Raw genomic sequence first — 22,031 nt, forward strand, 5'->3', positions numbered from 1 at the left:
CTGGCCCCACTTCCGTCGGGTGAGCGTCGGTAGGCGTCGCTGCCGTAAACCGGGCTGTCGGTTTGCCGCATCACGGAAGATGGCGGCCACGGCGGTGAACGGGGTGGCCGGCACCTCGAGCTCTGGGACTGCGGCGGCCTCGGGCGCGATCCTGCAGGCCGCGGCCGGCATGTACGAGCAGCTCAAGGGCGAGTGGAACCGGAAAAGCCCTAATCTTAGCAAGTGCGGGGAAGAGCTGGGCCGTCTCAAGGTAAGGATCGGCCGGGGGTGCTTCGAGGGGTCCAGACCTAACCGAGTTTCGCGCTCAGGGGGAAACCGCGCGAGGATGGGACTAAGGCGGACTGGGCTGTCTAATAGGGTGAAGGATTCAGAGGAGCCGAGGTGCGGTTTGGAGGCACGTAGATGTGAGAGGGACCTCGAACGGACTAAATGCGGCCCCACGGTGTGTGTGTGGGGGGGGGTGATGGAGAGGGTGTTTCTGGCACACCGAGTGAGAGGTTAAAATTTTGGTGCTTGGAGGTCTAGCTGGTTGGAGTGGTAGGATGGGGCTGTCAGCTTTTGTGATGTAGGGTTCTGGCCGCCACCAAGTGGGAAATGAGGACTGGACAGGGAGATGGAAGAAGGCTGAGATGATGGGGTTCGTGGTTAAGAACAGGCTAAGCTGGGGTCCGAGAAATCTGGGGCTTAGGGATAGATCTTTGGAGAGAGGGGCCCAGCTAAGTTATGAGGGCAAGACTGAAGCTGGGAAAAATACTCTTAGAGCAGAGGACCTTAATGGGGCTCGGGTTGCTTCAGGCCAGGTGGAAGGGGTACAAATACAGTGGGCTGGACCAAGTTGCTAAGGGGAGTGGTATCTGATAAGGGATGATGTGTGAGCTGGACCATAGGAAGAGATTAGCCCCCTTTCCTCCTTGGTGTAGGTTGAGGAGGGTAGCTGGTCCCACCCCAACAAGGTGTGGGAAAGTGTTGCCAAAGAACCGAAGGTGCTAGTGTCTCCCCTCCCCCTTGATTCCACTGGGTCAGGCATGGAGTCGGTCTCCCCAGTGGGTCTACTAATACTTGTAACATGAAGTCATCCTAAATGAGCCCACATCATGTGTCCAGGCCCTGATCTGACTGACTCCTTTAATACTCATAACAACCTTATGAGTCAGGGATGATGGCTAGTTCCATTTTCTAGGTGGGAAAATGAAGGCCTAGATAAAAGTAAATAGCTCATACCTAAAGTCCCATCTTCTTTCTTTCCTTCCCCTGCCTTCCTCTTCAGCTGGTTTTGTTGGAGCTCAACTTCCTGCCAACCACAGGGACCAAACTGACCAAGCAGCAGCTCATTCTGGCCCGTGAGTGTCACTGGAGTTGATGGGGAGGTTTATGGACTTGGGTCGTGGCAGGAATGGTAGCAGTGGCGGTCAAGGTCGGGACTCTGGTCACCTCCTGAGAACTTTCTCTGTTGCCTACAGGTGACATACTGGAGATCGGGGCTCAGTGGAGTATCCTACGCAAGGACATCCCCTCCTTCGAGCGGTACATGGCCCAGCTCAAATGCTACTACTTCGATTACAAGTGAGGATGGACCTGGCCCCTAATTTGGGGTGTGTGTATGTAGCAGCTTCCCTGGTGGCTCAGTGGTAAAGAATCTGCCTGCCAGTACAGGAGATGGGCAAATGCCTGGGTTGGGAAGATCCCCTGGAGAAGGGAATGACAGCTCACTCCAGTCTTCTTGCTTGGAACATCCCATGGACAGAGGAGCCTGGTGGGCTACAGTCCATGGGATCACAAAGAGTTGCATGCAGCTGAGCACACAGTAGTGTGTGTGTTGGAGGGGGTGGGTGGTTTACATGGCAGCTTTATATCCTTGTTGCTGTAGCCACTTGGGACATCTTCCTTCACCTGGGAATTCCCCCTCTGCATAGCTGTGTGCCCAGAAGCCTCAGGGTTTGTGGTTGGCCGGGAGGGCCTGAGTCTGGGATTATGCCATCCAGTCTCAGTTACCCTCTGGTCTGTCTCCTCCTTCACATTCCCATTTGAAATTTCCACTCCCTAAGGTAGCCACCGTCCCGTTTTACCTGCCTTGATGCCAGCTTTGCCCTCTTCCATTCATCCCTCCATGGCAGCTGGGAGGATCTTCGTGACACTAGAATTTGACCATGTTGATTGCCTGCTGAGAACCTGTCATGAGTCTCTGTAGCACTCAGGTTTCAGACCAAGCTCTTTCCTGTGGTCTCCAATGGGGTATCAGCCCTGACTCCTCTGTGTGTCTCCCATCCCAGCCTTGTCTCTCCTACTGGACTGTGAGTCTTCTAGAAACAGAAGGGTCTTGGTCACGGCTGGGTCCCAGCACAGCCTAGTATGGAGCCTGGCCCAGAGCAGAGACTCACTTATTGCACCTTGAATATGAAACTGAATGGTTTCATAACCAAATGGGGTTTCCATGGAGACTGATGGTTAAGAATTTGACAGAAGTAGCTAGAAAAACCGAATTTGAAGCTATTTCCCCCTCTTCCTGATTATATGATCTTGGGCAAGTGGCTTCATCTCTCTCTCAGTTTCCCCCCAGAAGTGAAGGTAATGCTTATTAATATAATCATAATTAGCACTTCTGTGGTATTTGTTGGGGCCAGATACCATTCTAATCACTGTACTTGGATTAAATAACTAAATCAGTTAACCCTATTCATTTAACCCACCTCTATGAGATGGGTACTGTAATGAAACCCGTTTTACAGTTAGGGGAATGAGGCTTAGTCACTTCACTGGAGTGAGGTCACTTCTAGGGCCCATATGATTGTGACTTCTTTATGTCTCTTTGAGCCTCAGTTATATCTGAAAATCCAGGAACTAGTGCTCCTCCGAGGAGAGAGCATCGGGCAGTCATCAGGGTGGATCCCTGGTGCCTGTGGTGTGGGGAGCTTGGTTGGCACCTAAGCCCTCCTTACCTTGGATTCCCACTCTGGTCCATAGGGAGCAGCTCCCAGAGTCAGCCTACATGCACCAGCTCCTGGGCCTCAACCTCCTCTTCCTGCTGTCCCAGAACCGGGTGGCTGAGTTCCACACAGAGTTGGAGCGGCTGCCTGCCAAGGACATCCAGACCAACGTGTACATCAAGCATCCAGTGTCCCTCGAGCAAGTGAGGCTGAGGAAGCGGGAGGGGAGGGCCTGGCTAAAGGGAGCGGCGCAGGGAGAGACATTCGGGAGGGTTTCCTGGAAGACTAGGCAGGGCTCAGCCTGTGGACTCTTTGCCCATTTGTCCAACAAATATTGAGCCCTAGTCATGTATACAGGCACTTTGGTTGGTTTTCCGACTGTACAGTGAACAAAACAGATCAAATCTCAGATCTTATGAGGTTGACGTTCATATGAGGAAGCAGATAGTAAACAAAATGAGTGTGTGTGTGTCTGTGTGTTTGTGTGTCTGTGTGTACATACCAGGGAGGGCTTCCTAGAAGAGGAGGACCCCATCTGCATGGGGAGTGGTGACTGTATGGCAGAGAGGGTTCTGGCAGAGTGTAGATTATGGAGGCACTGGGATTACAGTGAGGCCTCAGTGGGGATGCCTCTGTGCTGCCTCTTCCTCACCCTCTCTTCTTCCCCACCCGTTCTCTACAGTACCTGATGGAGGGCAGCTACAACAAGGTATTCCTGGCCAAAGGCAACATTCCCGCCGAGAGCTACACTTTCTTCATCGACATCCTGCTTGACACTATCAGGTGCGTGGGGGGCCAGAGCCCTGCGGAGTATAGAGCGAGCTTGGACTCCAGAGTCAGATAGTTGTCTGTTTGAATCCCATTTGGGCCACTTGTGATCTGGGGAGTCTGGGCACATGAGTTTCCTTTTCTGTGAACTGGAACTGGTCATGAGATGGTGGTAAGAGCCCTCCTCTCACTCTGGGCCGTGTGTGTATGGGCCTATAGAATTCGATCCTGAGCATGGGCTTGGTGCCCAAACAGTGCTCAGCTCAGCGCACAGACAGAGACCTTGCTGCCTTTCTCATGGAAGTACTCCTTGAGTCATCTGGCTTCACCTCAGGTCACCTAAACTGTGGAATCTCAGTTTTTCGTTCTTTAGAATAGGGCCACCAAATCCTGCTAGCTCCTCGGGGGTTGCTGTGTACACAGGCAGCACTGCATGGGCGGATGGGAATGACGTGTACAAGTCCACGTGTTCAGGTGGCATCACAGTTGGTTCACTCGGGCAAAGCACCAGATTGAGTGGAGTTCTCATTCCTCCAGTGACAAAGCTGGGCCCAGAGAGGTGCGGGGAGTGAGGAAGGGGCAGTTGAGTAGGTTTAGGTTATTTTTAACTCTGAAATATTTCTACTGTCTGCAGTGCACAGGGAATAATATAATGAGTGCCCACATACCTACCACCTGGCCTAAGAGATATTAATAAAATACTCACAAACGGGCAAGCTCCTCCTTGTCACTGGTTTTTGCCCAGAGCTACCCCCTTCTCCCATTTCAGTGGCTTGATGTCTTGCTGTTTTTTAACTTTAGTGTTGACCTCTTAAAATGGGTACAAAGAACCTCCTTGGGATTGGATCCTGTGGGGGGAGGGTGTTAGGTGAAGAGATCCCCTTATGTGAATCTGAGACTCAGTTTCAGCCAAGCCTGAAGTCCTCATGGCTAGGAGTGAGAATCTGAGCCTGGGCCCAGGAGTCCTAGAGACCTGAGTGTGTGCCCTGCTGTGGCCCTAGGTTTGCAACTCTAGTCAAGCTACTCTCCCCTGAGCCTCGATGGGATAAATGGGGCAGGTAACATATTTCAGCCATAAGTGCTGAACTGAAGGGCCAGGCCTTGTCTGTGTACGATAATGAGACTCATCTTCCCCCAGGGATGAGATTGCTGGTTGTATCGAGAAGGCCTACGAGAAAATCCTCTTCACCGAGGCCACCCGGATCCTCTTCTTCAACACACCCAAAAAGATGACAGACTACGCCAAGAAGGTGGCTGGGGTGGAGGTCAAGGGACCATAGGGTCCACTCGCTAACAGCAGGGTGGGATGGCCTGGAGGGACACTGGAGCAAGACTCCAGTTGTGTGACCTCAGGCAAGTGGCCGAACTTCTCTGAACTTCAGTTTCCCTATCTGTAGAAAGGGGATAGGGTTTCATGTGTGGGATAAGCTGAGCCCAGCACCTGGCACCAGCCGGAGGGGAAGGCTTAGCGCTTGATGGTGGCTGTCCTCAGAATTCCTTGGAGAGTGCAGCTTTTCCCCACAAGACTTTGGTTCATTGGCTCTGGGGTGTTTGTGTGGGAGCAGGGTCCCTGGAGGTGCTGCTGCTTGTGGTAGAGTAGCCCTGGTGACTGACGAGGGTCACGATCAGACTGGAATAGGTGAACCTGAACTTGGGTGATGGGGACAGCTGATATCTAATAATTGTTTACTCTGGGCCAAACATTGTTCTCAGTACTTTTGATTCATTTGAATCCCCACAACAGACCCAGAGAGGTGTGTGATTAGGGTCCCATCTCAAACATGGAGAAACAGGGGCACAGAAAAGTGAAATTACTTGCCCAGGGTTGGTGAGGAAAGTGAGCCAGGGCCTACATGGGTAAGTGCTGGCTCAGGGGCCTGGGGAGGGTATGTGTGATCACCCCATCCATCTCCCATCTCTCTTTTCTTGCAGCGAGGGTGGGTCCTGGGCCTCAACAACTACTACAGCTTTGCCAGCCAGCAGCAGAAGCCGGAAGATACCACCATTCCTTCCACGGAGCTGGCCAAACAGGTCATTGAGTATGCCCGGCAGCTGGAGATGATCGTCTGAGTCCACCAGGCACTGGGGTGGGGCATGGCTTGCATTATTTAAGGCAGTTGCAGTGCAGAGTCGTCCCCCCCCCCGCCCCGCAATAAAGATGGATTGACATTTTCTTAGGCCCTTGTCGCCCCAAGTGGACTGGTAGGGACATAAGTTCTTATTACCTCTGAAGAACTTGGAAGTTTGAGGGCACGAGGAAGTCTGAAATAACCTTGGATCAGCCTCTTTCCAATGGCCATTGCTCAGAGTCTCCAACACAGATGGCCTGAGGGAGGGACAGGCCCCAATAGAGGGACTCTTGAGGCTAGCTGTGGACGCTCAAAGGCCAGGCCAAGGTACCAGTGTTCAGTGAAGGGGGCGAAATGTCCTGATATTGAAAAATACTTGCAGTGATTAAACCAGTTTTTAAAAATGACATGCTAAATTGACCTCTGTGAAACAAAAGGCACAAGGCCCTGGCCTGGGTGGGCCTTACTCCCACTCTTCTGAGCCAATGCTGTGATGTAGGACCTCTGTACTTCCCAGCCTATGTTTTCTGCCCTTGAAGTTCTCAAGGTGTTGAAGGCAGAGTCCAAATTTGACTGGGCCATTTGTGGGATGTGGGATTTTCAAGATTTTCTTTGAGTCAGTTTTCCCAGCTGCATAATGGGAATGATCATTCCTGCTTTCCGGAGTGATTTGGGCTAAACCCTGAGCTTGGCACCAGATTGCCTGGAAATGGGGTTGATATTTCGGGGAGTGAGAACGTCTCACCTGCGGGCTCATCAGTCCACATGCTGGATGAACAGAACCTCCCTTATTGCTGGTCTGGGTCCAGCTTCTTGTTCCCAGGATGTGGTGCTTTCAGGGAGACCTCTGCCCCACCTCAGCCCTCCAACCCTTAGCTGGTGACTGATAGGCATCTCAGCATCTGGATGGCTTTTATTACCAAGGAGGGGTGGCAGAGGGCATTGAGCAGACTGCACTCAGTTGGAATGGGTCGCCTGCAAGTCATAGTGCTCCAGCCCGGCTACCAGAGAGCCGGCCAACTTGATGGTGGCGACCCAGGGTGGCTCACTCAGGTGGTTGGTGGGCGTGCTCAGCCTACAGGGAGGGTAGAATCATCAGAACCTGTGTGGCCAGGCCTTTACCCATTCTAGGCTCCACTCTCTCCATCTGTATAAGAGACCATGACTGAATATCCCAAAGGGAGTTTAGATCAGGGCTGTATCTGAGGAACAAACTTAGTAGGAAAGAGGGCTGAGGGCTGGTGATAATGGTTCCCCCAACTTCCCCTCCAGGCCCCAGCTGAGCCCCAGAGGTTCCAAGGGAGAGGGTCTCCCTGTGACTCAGGACCCAAGGTCCAACAGGCCCGGATGATGACCAGATTTGAGATTAAGGGGTGAAGGAGAGGTAACCAGGGGATGCAGTGTCTCCCCTGAAGCTGCAGCATCAAGGGTAATCTCTGCAGGACAAGGACTGGGACATGAGCGCCCTCTGGTGGTCAAAGACGGGAGAGGTCGGGAGTCTGAGGGACTAGGCCTGGGGCTTCCTTTGGAAGCCTGCATTTATAACCACTTGGTTCCGGAAGACCATCATCTCTTCTGTCCCTGAAGAGCTTGAGAAATGGTCCTCCTTAATGTCATTGGGGACAGGGTCAAGGAAGTGCATAGGATCAGGCCAGCAGGGACCAGTACCCCTGATGGCTCCAGAGAGTAACAAGGGAGGTTATCCGTCAGAGGTCTGGATACTAAGGGGCTGGGCCAAGGTGTTCTCTGTCAGGGAGCAGTGTGCTATCAAGGCTCCTATTGGTTCTGAAAGATTGGAGTTCAGTTGGGTTTGATATGCAGCCAAGGGGAGGGTCTAGGGGCAGCTGGGGTCAGGAGGCCAAAAGGTTGAATGGGGCCCTCCAGGAAAGTGAAGTTCAGGACTTGGAGGGGTATCCCCTTTCCCTCCCTCCTCCCTGACCTCCCCTCACCAGGCAGACACGTTTCTTGGCAGGCGGCGGTGGCGTGGCTGGTGGCGGCAGTAACACTTGCAGGGACAGGAGTTAAGCACCTGGAAGGGTGGCCAGTGGCGCGCAGCGCCCGAGTTAGCTGTCCCCGCCGGAAGAGCTCCGCTGCCACCACCCCCTGCACCACCGCTGTCAGTCACAGTAGTGGCTGTACGATCGCGGGGACCATCTCCGGGGGCGCCATCCTCACGCGGAACCGCGCGGGCTGCACGAGGACCCTTGTTCCTGCGAGTGCGGGTCTTGACGGGCGCTGGCGCGGGCGCGGGCGCGGGCGCAGGTGGCAATGGCTCGGCCACAGTGGGAGCTGGAGCCGGGGATGGGGCCGGGGCCGGGGCCGGGGCCGGGGCCGGGGCCGGGGCTGGGGCTTGGTCGGCAGCCAAGGCGGAGGACAGAGAGGGAGCCGGGGCGGGAGTCACGGCCGACTCCAAGTGGCCCGGGGCGGGCGGGAGCGTCACGGGCAGCGGCGTTGGCTGGATCACGGGCGGCTGCGGTGTGGGAGGCGGCGCTGGAGGTGGCGTGGGTGGTGGCGTGGGCGGCGGCGGCGGCGGCGGCAGCAGCTCGGGCGGGCCGGGAGGCCCTGGGCGCACCGGCTCGCCATTGGTGGGCGCCGGGAAGATGAACATAGGCGGCGCCAGCAAGGCGGGTGCGGGCCTCCGGGACCCGGGAGCAGGATGCATCTGCCCTGGAGCAGGTGGTGCGGAGCCCCAGGGCCCTGAGAAAGCTGCTGCGCGTCGTCTGGGCGCCCCGACGCCTCCGCCAGCTCCATTGAAGCGAAAGTGGCGTTCAGGGCCATCAGGAGGGCTCACCCAGTCAAATTTGGGCTTCGAGCCTGGGAAGGTGGTATAAGGTGGCGGCGGAAGGGTCCGGGCGTGGGACGCAGGCGCCGAGGGGGGTCCAGAACACCCCTCGCCGTCTCCATCCCCGCCCTCTGCTTCCTGAGTTCCCCGAGGCACCTCTCCCGAGGGGCGAGAGGCCCCAGGAGCGAGGGGCCCCTGCTTCAGGACCTCAGCGTAGGAGATTGCGCCCGAGGCGGCGAAGAGCCCGCCGCCGCTACCGCCCCCCAGAGAGGCTTTAGCGGCTAAAGAACTCGACGCTGCCGCAGGGGCCAGCTGGGGCCCCGACTTGAAGGTGACTTTACACAACAGACTCAGGCCGGGCTCGGGGGCCGCAGGCCTGGCCATTTCGCCCTCGCCTGCTTGGGGAGGTGCCCCCCTGCGGGCCCCGCTGGCCGTCTGGCCCTCGCTGCCGAGTCTGGCCTGGGTTTCTGTAGGGGTTGCGGCAGGTGTGGCCAGAGCAGGAGTGATTCTGCGGTCCGGGGGCTGCCCGTCGGAAGATGGCGGTAGTGGCGGCTTCCGCGGCTCCAAGGGCGGCGGAGTCGGAGACGGGGCCCTGGGGACAGGGTCTAGGTCCTCTTCGGGTAGTTGCCGGGACGGCGGCGGCAGCGGGCGGAGGCTCGGAGGGTCACCCTGGCCGCGATGACTCGCCTCCAGCAGACCGCGGATCCGGGGCACCGGAGTGCCCGTGGGTTTTCGCCACTTAGACGGCGCGGGCAGCAGAGTCCCCACGGGGGGCGGGGGTGGTGTGGAGACCGCGGCCGCAGCCGCCTCCTCTGAAGGGGGCGTCACTGGCGAGGGCAGTTCTAAGGTCAGGGGCAGGGGTGAGGGTGAGGCCTGGGGCTCCGGGGGTACCAGGAGTCCCGGGGGCGCGGAGCTGCCAGGGAACCAGACGCCCAGCCCGCGAGCCAGGCGCATGGCCGGGGAGGAGGGGGTCACCTCGGGCTCCACCAGGGATGTCCGGCGGGAGTCGGAGGACCGGTCCGAGGCCTGCTCTTTTCTGGAGCCCCCGCCCGCGGACGGCTCCGACTGCACGTTCCCCATTTCTGACGGAGTTCGGGGACTGTGGTCAGAAAAACTTCCGCCAGTCAATCTGCCAGGGCTGTGGGGAACCCCCCGAAGCTGGCTGAACTTGGTCCTGTCCGCCAGCACCGACTCAACCCTTGTTCCTCAAGACCTACTCAGGCACTGGTTTCTCCCCGCATTCCTGTTCCCTGACTCTTGACGTTCACGCCTTCTTCCTCATGGCCCCATACAGCTAGCTCCTGCTCAGATACTTAGTCTTCCATCCTCTTAGTGTACTAAGGTCCGGTATCTGTGTCTCTGGCTGGTCCCTCATATCACATCCTTACACTGTGGCCACGTTTTAGGTCTTTAAGCTCCAAGATATAGGTCTTGCCCGCTTCCCTGGCAATCACGCAGGCCGCGACACTCATGATGTCGGCCTCTGTAGCCTATAAGGCCTACAAAGAGTTCAAGCTTCTTTCCCAGGACTTAAACTGGGCTCCTGAGGCCCAAGCCCCGCCCCCGCCCTCTTGTCCCGCCCCCGATTGTCAAAGAATCGGGCCTTCTCAAGTCCCCTCCCACCCCTGCCCCAGGTCTGGCCCCGCCTCCGCTTAACAATTTCTGGTATTCTTGTCAGTCTAACCCCTCAGTCATCACCTCTAACCCTCAGATCCCTCTCTCTATGTTGATCATTTGGTCCTGTCCTCTTCCCGGCTTTAATCCTAAATTTCTTTTCCCGCTCCTAGTCTAGAGGCAGGCCTCACACTCAGGCCCCACCCCTTCCCCCAAGCTCCTCCTTGGCTCCTCCTTCGCTCGGAGGATGCCACTCACCAACTCCTCCAGCTGACCAAAGTTCAGACCGCGGCCCCCTGGGCCCAGGGCAGGGCGGGGAACGGCCGTAGCAGAAAATAACCGAAAAGAACGGGGGTGCGGGTGAAGGCAAGTGGGCGAGACAGCGAGGGCGGACTCCGAGATCTAGGCCCCGCCCCCGAGCTCGAGGCTCCGCCCTCCTGTGAGCCAGCCTAGCACAGCCCCTTACGAACCTGGATCTCCCTTTGAAATACTCCGGTGTCTTCTTCCCCGCCCCCCAGACCTCGTAGTCCTAGGCCTCATCCCTTTAGAACCTTCTTTTAGCCCCGCCCAATTACAATGCCCCGCCCCTCCGTTATTACCTCTCCCGAAGCCCCGCCCATTACGAACTCTGCTACGTAGCTCCTCCCTTTTGGAACTCTCCGTCGTCCGGCCCCTAAAGACAATTTACTTATAAGCTCCGCCCTTCTAAGACCTGGCAACCTCTCTTCCCAAGACCCTCTCCTTCCTCTGGCCGGCCTAGAAGGCCCTTCCTCCGTGGGCCCGCCCCTTCCCTGACGCAGGCGCTCGTCCGCGCCTTCGGCGTCCGCACCCTCTCCTCTAGGCCCTCCGACCCCGCCCCCTTGCGAAGGCTCCCTTCTCGCCCCACCCCTTTTCGAACCCAGTCAGGCACCCAGCCCCTCCCATTTAGAACCACAAACTTAGACCCTCGCCTCTTTAGAATCTTGAGACCAGGCTCCGTCCTGGACCCCTTCTCCATATCCTCAAGGGCCAATGGCGCGGATGGGTGGGAAAGTAGGGGATCCTCTCTGGATCCTGAGAAAATGCGGGCTGGGGGGCTGTTCGCTAGAGCCACTGCCGGGCTCTAGGACCCAGCGGGCAAGTGCGCCTGCCTCGCGTTTACCCCTCCCCCAAGCCGCCCCCTCCCCCCCACCCATCTTCCAGGTTCCCCCTCCCTCCCCCTGCGCCCCGGCTCCCGGTGCCCGTCTCTAGCGCCGCCGGAGCCAGCGAGGGAGCCGGAGCGAACAGGAGGAAGAGGAGGAGGAGGAGGCCACGTCGCCACCGCTCGGAGCCCGGCCGGAGCCTCCCAGGCAGGTGCCGAGGGGGGCGAGGGGGCGGGGGCTGACAGACCGCCTGTCACGATGAGGGGGCGGCCTGGACCGCGCTGCGCCTCCTGCCCACCGGGCGCCCCCCAGACCCTGGCTGGAAGGAAAAGGAGGTGGGGGCCCCTGAACTGCGCGGCAGCCATTTGGGGTATCGGTCACCATTTAGGGGGCCTGGACTTCCTCCGAGGACTCCCCATTCATAAAATTCCGTACTGGACCCTCACCATTGAGGAACTCAGGGGACCACTCCCCCCCGGGGAACAGCTGTGTTAGGAGCGCAGGGCATCCAGAAATCCCGGCGTCCCATCCCAGTAGGCCCTGGAGAGGACCCCTGCCCTCTTTCTCTGTTTCACCTGTTGTCGGGGGAGGCGGGCGGACAAAGGAAGCAGCGTCACGTGACTGCTCATTCACAAAATCCCATCCCATTGAGAAAAGGGGGCTGGGGGCGCTGCAGCCTCCCCCTCCCCTCCCGAAGGACTGGGGAAACCCGGCAGCCTGCTGGTCGGGGAAGGGGCTAGAGCTCGTTGCTGGGGTCCTTAAGGCGGGGGCTCCATGGTCCCTGCGCTAGGTGGTAGTGAGGGGTTGGACGCTGATCCCGATTATGGGCGGAGGGCTAAGTCCCCTGAGCTGGGGGGCGGGGTAAAATGGTTCTGAAGGATGCTGGGGCGGGGAGGGAAAGGAGGAGGGATCAGTTCCTCAACCCGCAATCTCTCCCCCTTGCCTTTCCTCGGCAGGGGCCTGAGGGAGCAGGCTTGATTTTTGTGAATGAAATGCTCTCTGGATGTCTCTCGATCGCCCGTTTCTGGCTTCCTCTGCCTCCATCTCCCTTTCGGCCTGTCTCTGGCCATTTCTGGTTCTCTCCCTGCTCCTTGCCCATCTCCCGTTGCTGGGTGACTCAGTGAGCTTTGCATCCGGTCTCATTCATAAATCCGGGAAGGGGTGGGGGGGGGGGGGAGGAAGACAGCCTGGGTTTCTCACCCAGCCAGTGGCCTGGGTGGCAGGGTGCGGAGGCAGTGTAGGGGGGACTGGAGCTGAGTTGATGGGCTCTAAGAAAATACATATGCGCAGGCACCCAGCTGTGAGGGGGACGATGGGTGGGGCTGTGGGTACGTGCTGAGGGAGGAGAAGGAGATAGGGTTGATAGGGGATGAGCAGGAGGAAGAAGGGAAGTGGAAGAGCGAAGCTCTGGGGGTGAGGATGGGGAAGATGGGGAAAGGGAGGCAAGGTGAGTATGGAGAAAAAAGGTAGATATGGAGAAGGAGGTAGGCATGGGAGAAAAGAGATGGGAAGAGGAAGAAAGAAGCCATGCTGGAAGAAGGTGGGCATAAGAGAGGTGACGGGTATGGGCAGAAGGTGGGCCTGGGGAAGGAGGTGGGTGTAGAAGGTAAGGGGAGTGTGGGTGACTAAGGAGACAGTAGATCGGGCTGTGAGGGATGAAGAGGGGCGGTGAGGGCTGGGGAAACACTGACTAGGAGAGCAGGAATGACGCTCACTGACCATGTTGTCCCTGTCCCCCTACCTCCTCCAGGTACATGGTTCGGGTCCGAGCCGTGGTGATGGCCCGAGATGACTCCAGTGGGGGCTGGCTGCCTGTGGGGGGCGGGGGCCTCAGCCAGGTGAGCGTATGTCGGGTCCGAGGGGCCAGGCCCGAGGGGGGGGCCCGCCAGGGGCACTACGTCATCCACGGGGAGCGCCTCCGGGACCAGAAAGTGAGCCACCCTGGGGCGTGGGGGTGGGGTGGGGGTGTGGGGAAGTAGGGGGATGGGGCTGGGAATGCAGAGGTGAGGTCAGGTCATCTCCCAGCCGAAATCAAACCCGGGTGTGGGATGGAGCTGGAAGTGACTCTGTCCTCTGGATGAGAGTGGGGAGTTTGGGGACTATTGAGGGTGTCAGACAGTTCCCGTCCCCTGTCACTGCCCACTGGACGGCCACAGCAGCCTGCTCACTGGTCTCCTTGTCCTCCTGCTCCCTCCCCCAACCTCAGCCTGTTCCACTGGGGCTGGGCTAACACCTGACTCAGATCACATCCCTCTTCGGCTGGCTCAGAACCCTCCCCCTGGATCCATCTTGCTCAGAGATCCTTACCACGGGAATTTTACACCACCTGCCCCTCTGCCCTAAGTGTATGGAGGCCTTTGGTGGGGGACCATCTGAAAGTGTCACATAGGGTTTACCATCCTGTTGTGGGTTCAGCAGGAATATTCTGGGCTGTCTGGCATGAAATGGAAAGAGACTGTTGACGTTTCAGCTGGGGATGTAGTAGAAAGGTTTGGATTGTTTGAAAAGGCTTGGGGTAAGGGTTGCATTTCAGAGCAGGGGTTGGAAGGAACAGTGTAGGGGGATTTGAAATGGTGTGGAAAAAATACGGTGATGTTGGGCAAGAAGATGGGAGAGCATCTAGGGTGTTGACCAGCATCTGAGGGGAAGTCTGTGGGATTTTGGTAAAAAAAATTGGGGGAGGTGGTATTTGGGGATATTACTGGGGCATCAGAAGGGGATTAACATTTTGAGATGTTCAGTAAAGCTTGGGGAGTACAACTGAGTTAGATGGGTGATACTGGCTATCAGAAGGAGGTTAACATTTTTTGAGGCATCCAATAAAATTTGGGATGCCCACTGAGATATCAGAGGGAGGGAGATGTTAGGAAAATGTAGAGATCAAGGGTTTGGGAGGAAATATTAGAGTATCAGAGGTGTGCTCAATACTGGGGTGTGATCGGGGTTCAAGGGTGCACCTAGGATGGGGAAATGAGATTTATGAGGTGCTCTGGCAGGAAGGGAATGTCTGACCTGGACCCTTCCTGCCTGCCTCCACTTCAGATCACCTTGGAGTGTACCCTGAGGCCAGGCTTGGTTTACAACAAGGTGAACCCCATCTTCCATCACTGGAGCCTGGGTGACTGCAAGTTTGGGCTGACATTTCAGAGCCCGGCCGAGGCAGATGAGTTTCAGAAGAGCCTGCTGGCAGCGCTTGCTGCTCTGGGTCGAGGTGAGTGGTGCAGGTGCTGGGGGCTGGAGGAGCCTGGGCTGGTTTGGGTGGGGGGTGGGAGAAGCTTGGCCCCAAGAACTCACTGCTCTGCCTCTCTCCTGACCCCAGGCTCGCTCACCCCCTCCTCCTCCTCCTCTTCCTCCTCCCCTTCCCAGGACACCGCAGAGACCCCCTGCCCTCTGACGGTGAGTCTCCTGGGTGCAAGGCTGCTGGGAGGGCCAGGGGCTATTTCTATTCTGCAAACATTCTTGAGCACCTACTGTGTATCTGGAACCATGCCATGTGCTGGGGACACAAATTCGGGCCAAAACCTATTAGTGTCAGTTTCAATCCCAGTGATTTTAGTTTTTCTGTTCTATCATGATTTACCCGTTCATCAAGGGTATTTATTGAACACCTTCCATAAGAAGTGTTTTAAGCACTGGGGATACATCAGTGAATAGAATAAAGTCTCTTTCCTCGTGGAGCTTCTATTCTAGTGTGGAAAGGCAGAAAAAATTTTAAGGTATACTATAAAAATGGATAAATATTAAAAGTAAATAGGTGAACAAATCAATGGGAAATCCCACCTTCTAGTTGCTCAAACCTTGGAGTCATCCTTGACTCCTTTCCTTTTTTAATGCCCCCTCATCTAGTCTGTCAGCACATATTGGCTCCACTTTCTTTTTTAAAAAATTTGGCCTCACCTCACAGCACACAGGATCTTGGTTCCCCAACAGACATGGAACTTGGGCCTGTCAGTGAAAGCACCAAGTCCTAACCACTGGGGCCTCCAGGGAATTCCCTGGCTCTACTTTCAAAATTATCAGACTGTGCCTCCAACCTGGTGACTCTCAACCTCATCTCCCAATTGGACTGTCTCATCAGCTGCTCATCATCAACTGCCCCCCTCCTCCATCTCCTTCCCCCCAACACAGCCAGAGGGACCCTACTGACATCTAAGTCTGATCACGGATATCCTCCACTTAGAATCCTACCGGGGCTCCATCTCACTCCTGGTAAAGGACAAAGTCTTCACAGAGGCACATAAGACCCCACACCAGCTGGCCCCCTATTACTCTTCCTCATGCTCACTAGGCTCCAGCCACGTTGGCCTCCTCACTGTTAAGTCAAAAGGGAAGACAGATTCCTGTCTCAGGGCTTTTGCACTGGCCGGTCCTCTTGTCTTGGAACATTCCCAAATTTCCACATGGCTTATTCTCTTATTTCCTTCAGGGCTTTACACACGTAGTCTCCTCCTCAGTGAGGGCCCTGCCTGTTTTTATTCAGTAGCTAAGTTGCATCTGACTCTGCGAACCTGTGGACTGTACCCCACCAGGTTCTTCTGTCCATGGGATTTCCAGGCAAGAATACTGGAGTGGGTTGCCGTTTCCTAATCCAGGGAATCTTCCCAACCTGGGGATCAAACCCGGTCTCCTGCATTGGCAGGTGCATTCTTTACCACTGAGCCATCAGGGAAGCCCTGAGGCCTTCCCTGAGTAACCTATGTAAAACTGCAGTCTCCTAATGCTCCTTATCTTGTTCTTTCCCCCATCTTCTAAGATAGTTTTATTTCCTCTCCCAATAGACAATTTTCTTATCTATGACTTTACTATCCACCTCCCATGCTAGAATGTCTGCTCCAGGAGGGCAAGGATCTTTTGTTGCTTTCTTGCTGCATCTTCAATGCTTAAAACAGTGCCTGGTAGACAGTAAGTGTTCAGTAAATATGTGTTGAATAAATTGATTGAATGAATAAATGCATATAATGTTGGATTCGATTTGGCCCTTGCTGGGAACAGTGGGAATGTCTCAAGAGCACATGTAGGAACAAACTTGGTTCCCTGGGCAGAAAGGGGGGCTTCCCAGTATAATGGGAGATGTAGAAGGGTCTACAAAAGTCACCCAGACAGATCTCATTGAGTGCTTTCTCAGGAAAGATGCTGTGCTTTCTGCGCTCCATCTCATATCCTCCCAATGGCCTTTGCAAGCTTGGCAAGTCATGGGTGCTCAATGAATGTTTATTGAGGATAGTAATCTGTTGAGGTAGGAATAATTCCCAAGTCACAGAAAGGAATGGAAGGTCTGAGAAGTGATGTTTCAGCTTGTAGAGGACACAGCTTGGTTTGGATGGGAAGGAACACATTCTAGGTGGGTGGAACTACCCCACTAAAGGTGTGGTGGTAGGCAGGAGGCAGGAAGGCAGCTGATGGCCAAGGGACAGGGGTTCTGAGAAGGGAGGATGATTTGATGTTCTGTAGGTTGGTAAGCTGAGCAGATAAGAGGGAGTCCAATTATCATAACCATTTCCCACTCTTCCTGTACATCAGGCATGTTTATGCCCTTTACAGTGGGTCCTAACCACATCCTTATGAATAGACAATATTATGATCCCCATTTTACAGAGGAGGAAACTGAGGCTCAAAGAGCTGAGCTCACTTGCCGGAGGTCACACAAGCAGTCAGTGGCATTGCCGGGGCTTGAACCCAGGTCTGCCTGGCCACAGAGCCCTCGCTCGCAATGGGAGGGGGTCTATATAAGGGCATCGGCTGTGCCAGAGGTCCCGGCTCTGAGGCCGCCAATCTCCCCCAGTCCCACGTGGACAGCGACTCCTCCTCCAGTCACAGCCACCAGGAGACGCCTCCCAGCGCAGCGGCGGCCCCCATCGTCACCGTGGAGTCAGCTTCCGGCTTCGGGCCGGCCACGCCCCCCCAGCGCCGCCGCTCATCAGCTCAGGTGGGGCTCCCGGGAAAAGGAGGCCGGGCCCCGGGGTCCCGACGTGGGCGGGAGCTGAGGCCGCAGAAAGGCAAGAAATCATAGATTCCAAGGAATGGCTGACATGTCTTGTGGCGAGGGAGCTTAGGTCTGGGAAGCTTAGTTCCTGGGAAGGTTGGGTGAGGGCTTCCCGCGTGTCTCCTGCGCTCTTGGAGATTGGAACGCTCTGAATTCCAGAGGGGTTTAGGGGAGGACTTGGACATGAATATATATTAGGGAGTTGGTGGTACTCATGGAAGGAGTTCTTTAGTACTTAACTCACGAGGCGTGAGACTCAGTATCCAAAGGAGTAAAAGGGACCTGGTGACCAAACTCCTGTAGGAGAAGGAGGAGAAGATGGCTGGGGTCCAGAATTCTTGAATCTGATAAGGGCTGGGTACAGGAATCCTGGATCTTGAGAAAGGACAGGACTGAGAGCCTGGCCCACTGGGTTCTTAAAGTTTGGGCTTGTGTCTGGAGTCTTCTGTCTGTCCCTGGGAGTGGAGTGGGCTGAGGACTTAGAAGTTCGGGACCCCAGGCAATCAGGATCCCAGTACAGGATGCTAAGATAAATGAGGCCTGTGGCTGGGTCTTTGGATTCTCGGGTCTTCTAAGGCCGGGATGGATTGTGGTGGCATGTTGGGGATCACAGAGCCCGTTAACCTGTTCTTCTGTATCTTGGTCCCGCAGAGCTACCCTCCGCTCCTACCGTTCACGGGGATTCCGGAGCCTTCAGAGCCCTTGGCTGGGGCAGGGGGCCCGGGCTGGGGCGGCCGCGGCTATGAGGATTACCGGCGCGCGGGGCCGCCCGCGCCCCTCGCCCTGTCCACCTGCGTCGTGCGCTTCGCCAAGACCGGCGCTTTGAGGGGCGCAGCCCTAGGGCCCCCCGCAGTCCTACCCGCCCCTCTCACCGAGGCTGTGCCTCCAGCACCCCCGGCTCGCCCACCCCCAGGCCCTGGCCCGGCCCCTGCTCCAGCCAAGGCCTCCCCGGAGGCGGAGGAGGCGGCGCGCTGCGTGCACTGCCGCGCGCTCTTCCGCCGTCGTGCTGATGGTCGTGGCGGCCGCTGCGCCGAGGCCCCGGATCCGGGTCGCCTGCTTGTGCGCCGTCTCAGCTGCCTGTGGTGCGCTGAGAGTTTGCTCTACCACTGCCTGTCGGATGCCGAGGGCGACTTCTCGGACCCGTGCGCCTGCGAGCCGGGCCACCCGCGCCCCGCCGCGCGCTGGGCCGCGCTGGCTGCGCTCTCGCTCGCGGTGCCCTGCCTCTGCTGCTACGCGCCCCTGCGTGCATGCCACTGGGTCGCGGCGCGATGCGGCTGCGCCGGCTGCGGAGGTCGCCACGAAGAGGCTGCACGGTGAGGACGGCCTGATGGGTCCAGCAGCCGGACCGAGGACCCAAAATTGAGGGTCCGGGACCCCGGACTCCGTTCGGACCCCAAACCCAAACCTAGGCACACCCGGAACTTGGAGCTTGAGTTTGGATTGAGAGACCCCAGACCTGGAACCTGGACCCCAAATGTAGGACTGAGAGACCCCAGAACCAGCTTCATTGGGATGTCTGTCCAAGAGATTCCAGGCCCCTTGAGTTCTGGCTTCCCCGTTCTCCACTCCCACCCCGACCTAGACTAAGGAGATTCCAGGGATCCCCAGACTCTTCACCCCAGGCAGGCAGGGAGCACACGGATCCCTGAGAGCCGGGCTCATCCTGACTCCCTGTTCAAATTACCAACCTAGACCCCCTACATGCCTGGCACCATGAACCCTGTCAGATTACAGCCCAATAATTAGGAGTGGCCAGAACGTGATCCTACCTGTATACAGTTACTCCCAGATCTTAAACCATAGGACCCGGAATCACCCCCCAGTGATTCTTGAATGCACCTAAAACCTGGGGTACCTGTATTTAAGATGTTCTTGTAGCCCCAGGACTTCTTAGACACCAAATCCTCTTAAGATGCCCTGAGTTCTTGGATGTGCTCAAATGGCTGTTCTCTCACCCCAAATGACTTGGGAGATCCACCTCAGAGCCCTCCTTCCCACGTGCACATGGCCCAAGATCCAGAAGTCAGACTCCGAGATGCTCTGTGAGCCAAGGATCAAAGACCTCTGTAGACCCACCCATCCCAAGCTGGTGTTCCCAGGAATTTTCACTTCCATATATAGAACTCTGAAGTCCTATATATGTAGGACTGAAGGCCACCAGTACCTCAGGGTCTAAGACATACGTCCCAACCCCTCAGATACCCTTCTTCCGAACCTCCTTGGACTCGGATTTCAAGCCCCAGATCATCCTGGAATCTTCAGCTTCTTTGTACCCACATATTCCCAGTCCCCAAAAGGCTAGGAGCCAAGTTCCCAGAAGATGGGACGTTCATGGCAACTCAGACCTCTGACCCCTTGCCCCTGAGTGGCCCCAGAGTACTTTAGGAGCACTCAATCCAAGACCCTAAGGTGCCATTGACCCTCCAAATTCAGAACTCAAGCCTACGCAGTATTGGGATTGTCCCTGACCCAAGACCTTGGTCCCTCCATGCCAGAGACAAATCTGAGGTGCCCTGGAACTTTCGCACCATACCAGATTTTTTTGGATTCCAACCTCTCTAGCCTGATATTTCCCAGGCCCAGCTTGTGCATCTCCTGAGACCTGCTGCCCGTTGAATCCTGCCGTCCACAGGTCCCTGAAACCCCAAGGTCCCAGACTCTCAAAATTCTAGTCCTAAGGGCCCCAGCCCAAGTTCTCAGTATCATACAGAATTACCCCTTTACCCTAAAGGGAAAACGAAAAAAAAAACATTTTGAGCTAATGTTCCTGGATTCCAGGACCACCCAAGAGCTCCCTTCCTCCCATATCTAGGAACTAGCATTGCCATAGATGAATGTGCAGGCTGTTCACTAAACAAAGGCTCACAGCCAAGGCTGTGAGCGGGGCTGGCCATGCTGTGCCCTCAGTGGAAGGTGTGCATTTGTGTAAGTTGCACAAAGGCAACTAGATATGGCTCTATTGGCACAAATGCCCATGGGTGCACACTCACACCTATACACACCCACACCCACACAATTCCCAAGCCTTGCAGACACTCTCTCAAGCCCAACCTTGAGTCCTAGCCTTAGTCCAAGCCTTTCATGTTCTGCCCCTCTGTTAACCCCTTCACATCCATCTCAGAGTTGGGAGTTGTTTCGGAAAGTTTGAAAGCCTGGTTCATGGCCTTCTGAGACTCCTGGGAAAAGGGGATTCCAAGATCTCTTTCTCTTCAATGGAATGGGACTTCTAGTGTACCACGGATCTGACAGCCTGCATGGGGGAGATCACGGTCTTGGAGCAACACAATCTCAATGTTGTATGGGCTTGGGACCTACATCTGGTCCTAGGCATCTTGAAGTGTGCCCTTACCTTTCCTCATTACGCAGACCTGGATGGCCTTGTGGGGGTTCAAGGGATAGGTCAAAGGGGCCAGAGGGATGGATCCTCCTGTCACTTCCTTTAAATTATTAACTATTTATTACATCCGGAACCTGTGAGATTCAGCTCTCTCAACCAGACCCTGGGATGGGTGAGAGAAAAGAGAAAATGGATGAGAGTCTCCCATCCCCACTCTGCCCAGCTCTCATCAGTGTCAAACCCACCAGAGCTGAGGGCGGAGGGACGAGGGGCTGGGGCAGCCTGGGTCCCCATCCCCCTCTCTGTGCCTCGGTCTCCTCCCTTCCGTGGTGGGCGGGGGGAAGCTCCATTCTTAACCTACCTCGTTTTGGGGAGGGGTGGGACGGGGGACCAGAGTGCTGTAAGGTGCTGTGGGATCTGTGGCTGAAGTGGTGGGGGCTGGGGGAAGGTTCCCTGGCTCCCACCTCCCAGCACCGCCTCTCCCAGGTCTCCCAGTCCTGCTCCCTGCTAATACCCACCTCTGATCCATGATTACTCTTCATCACCCCTAAATCAGGGGTGTATGGAGGGATGACCCTGGGAGCCAGGAAGACCTCAAAACCTGGAGCCCCCAGGCCCAATTTCCCAGCTGCTTGCCCCTCAGATTGGATGCTTGGCCCCCAGGCTTGGGGGAGGCACCTCGACATTTATCTTCCTGATCTTGATTCTAAGCCAGTCTGTGACCTCAATATTGTTATCAGTGCAGGCTGAAGTAGTGGGGGAGGATGGGGGCCAAAGACCAGCCTTGTCATCAGGGGAGGGGGCATGAGATATCGGCTCCAAGAAATGTCTGTGACAAAGTCTCAGCCTGTGTTCTTTATTTGCATTGATGCATCCCATCCTCTCACCTTCCTGAGTCACCAGACCAGACAAATCCTCCTTTCCCCTTTTCATCCTTTTGTCCCAAGCAGACCCTCTGGCTGAATTTTATATATCCAATCACTCCACAAGTACATTTACTGAACACTTGTTGTACACCAAGCCCTATTCTAGGTGCTGGGGATAAAACTGAACAGAAAAATTCTTTCCCACAAGAAACTTATGAACTTTGTAGTGAAGGAGACAACATGTGAAGGAGATAGCATGTTAGTGAAGGAGATAACATATTAGAAATGATATATGCGTGCATGCTGAGTTACTTCAGTCATGTCCAACTCTTTGACTCTCTGCAACCCTATGGACTGTAGACCATCAGGCTCCTCTGTCCATGGAATCCCCCAGGCAAGAATACTGGAGTGGGTTCCCATGATCTTCTCCAGGGGATCTTCCCAACCCAGGGATCGAACCAGTGTTTCTTATGTTTCCTGCATAAGCAGGCAGGTTCTTTACCACTGAGAAATTATATATCCTATAAAGAAAAAGTGAAGATGGGGGATACAGATAGTTATTGCCAC

General features: G+C 56.0%; 3 protein-coding genes across 8 annotated transcripts; 2 read left to right on the forward strand and 1 right to left on the reverse strand.

The window, feature by feature from the left end:
* The first annotated feature begins 56 nt into the window (after window positions 1-56).
* PSMD8 (proteasome 26S subunit, non-ATPase 8) lies at window positions 57-6,168 on the forward strand. The gene is made up of 7 exons (XM_012190368.4): window positions 57-250; window positions 1,268-1,340; window positions 1,461-1,563; window positions 2,962-3,127; window positions 3,607-3,707; window positions 4,831-4,942; window positions 5,625-6,168. The coding sequence occupies exons 1-7, from the start codon at window positions 80-82 to the stop codon at window positions 5,760-5,762; spliced, it is 864 nt and encodes a 287-aa protein (XP_012045758.3). The 5' UTR covers window positions 57-79; the 3' UTR covers window positions 5,763-6,168.
* Window positions 6,169-6,656: 488 nt separating this feature from the next.
* On the reverse strand, window positions 6,657-10,722 carry GGN (gametogenetin). Its single transcript, XM_042230919.2, has 2 exons — window positions 7,711-10,722; window positions 6,657-6,836 (listed from the first exon to the last, which is right to left on the reverse strand). The coding sequence occupies exons 1-2, from the start codon at window positions 9,621-9,623 to the stop codon at window positions 6,719-6,721; spliced, it is 2,031 nt and encodes a 676-aa protein (XP_042086853.1). The 5' UTR covers window positions 9,624-10,722; the 3' UTR covers window positions 6,657-6,718.
* Window positions 10,723-11,365: 643 nt separating this feature from the next.
* Window positions 11,366-20,731, forward strand: SPRED3 (sprouty related EVH1 domain containing 3). 6 transcript variants are annotated; one of them, XM_042230924.2, is made up of 6 exons: window positions 11,366-11,489; window positions 13,029-13,209; window positions 14,321-14,489; window positions 14,598-14,674; window positions 17,061-17,204; window positions 17,913-20,731. In XM_042230924.2, the coding sequence occupies exons 2-6, from the start codon at window positions 13,033-13,035 to the stop codon at window positions 18,576-18,578; spliced, it is 1,233 nt and encodes a 410-aa protein (XP_042086858.1). In that variant the 5' UTR covers window positions 11,366-11,489; window positions 13,029-13,032; the 3' UTR covers window positions 18,579-20,731. The 6 variants fall into 6 exon arrangements, with proteins under 6 accessions (XP_042086858.1, XP_042086857.1, XP_042086862.1 ...); XM_042230923.2 differs by having other exon boundaries at window positions 11,366-11,485; XM_042230928.2 differs by having other exon boundaries at window positions 11,366-11,485; window positions 13,029-13,116.
* Window positions 20,732-22,031: the final 1,300 nt, after the last annotated feature.

Source organism: Ovis aries, chromosome 14 (genome assembly GCF_016772045.2).
Source record: "Ovis aries strain OAR_USU_Benz2616 breed Rambouillet chromosome 14, ARS-UI_Ramb_v3.0, whole genome shotgun sequence".
NCBI classification, from domain to species: Eukaryota; Metazoa; Chordata; class Mammalia; order Artiodactyla; family Bovidae; genus Ovis; species Ovis aries.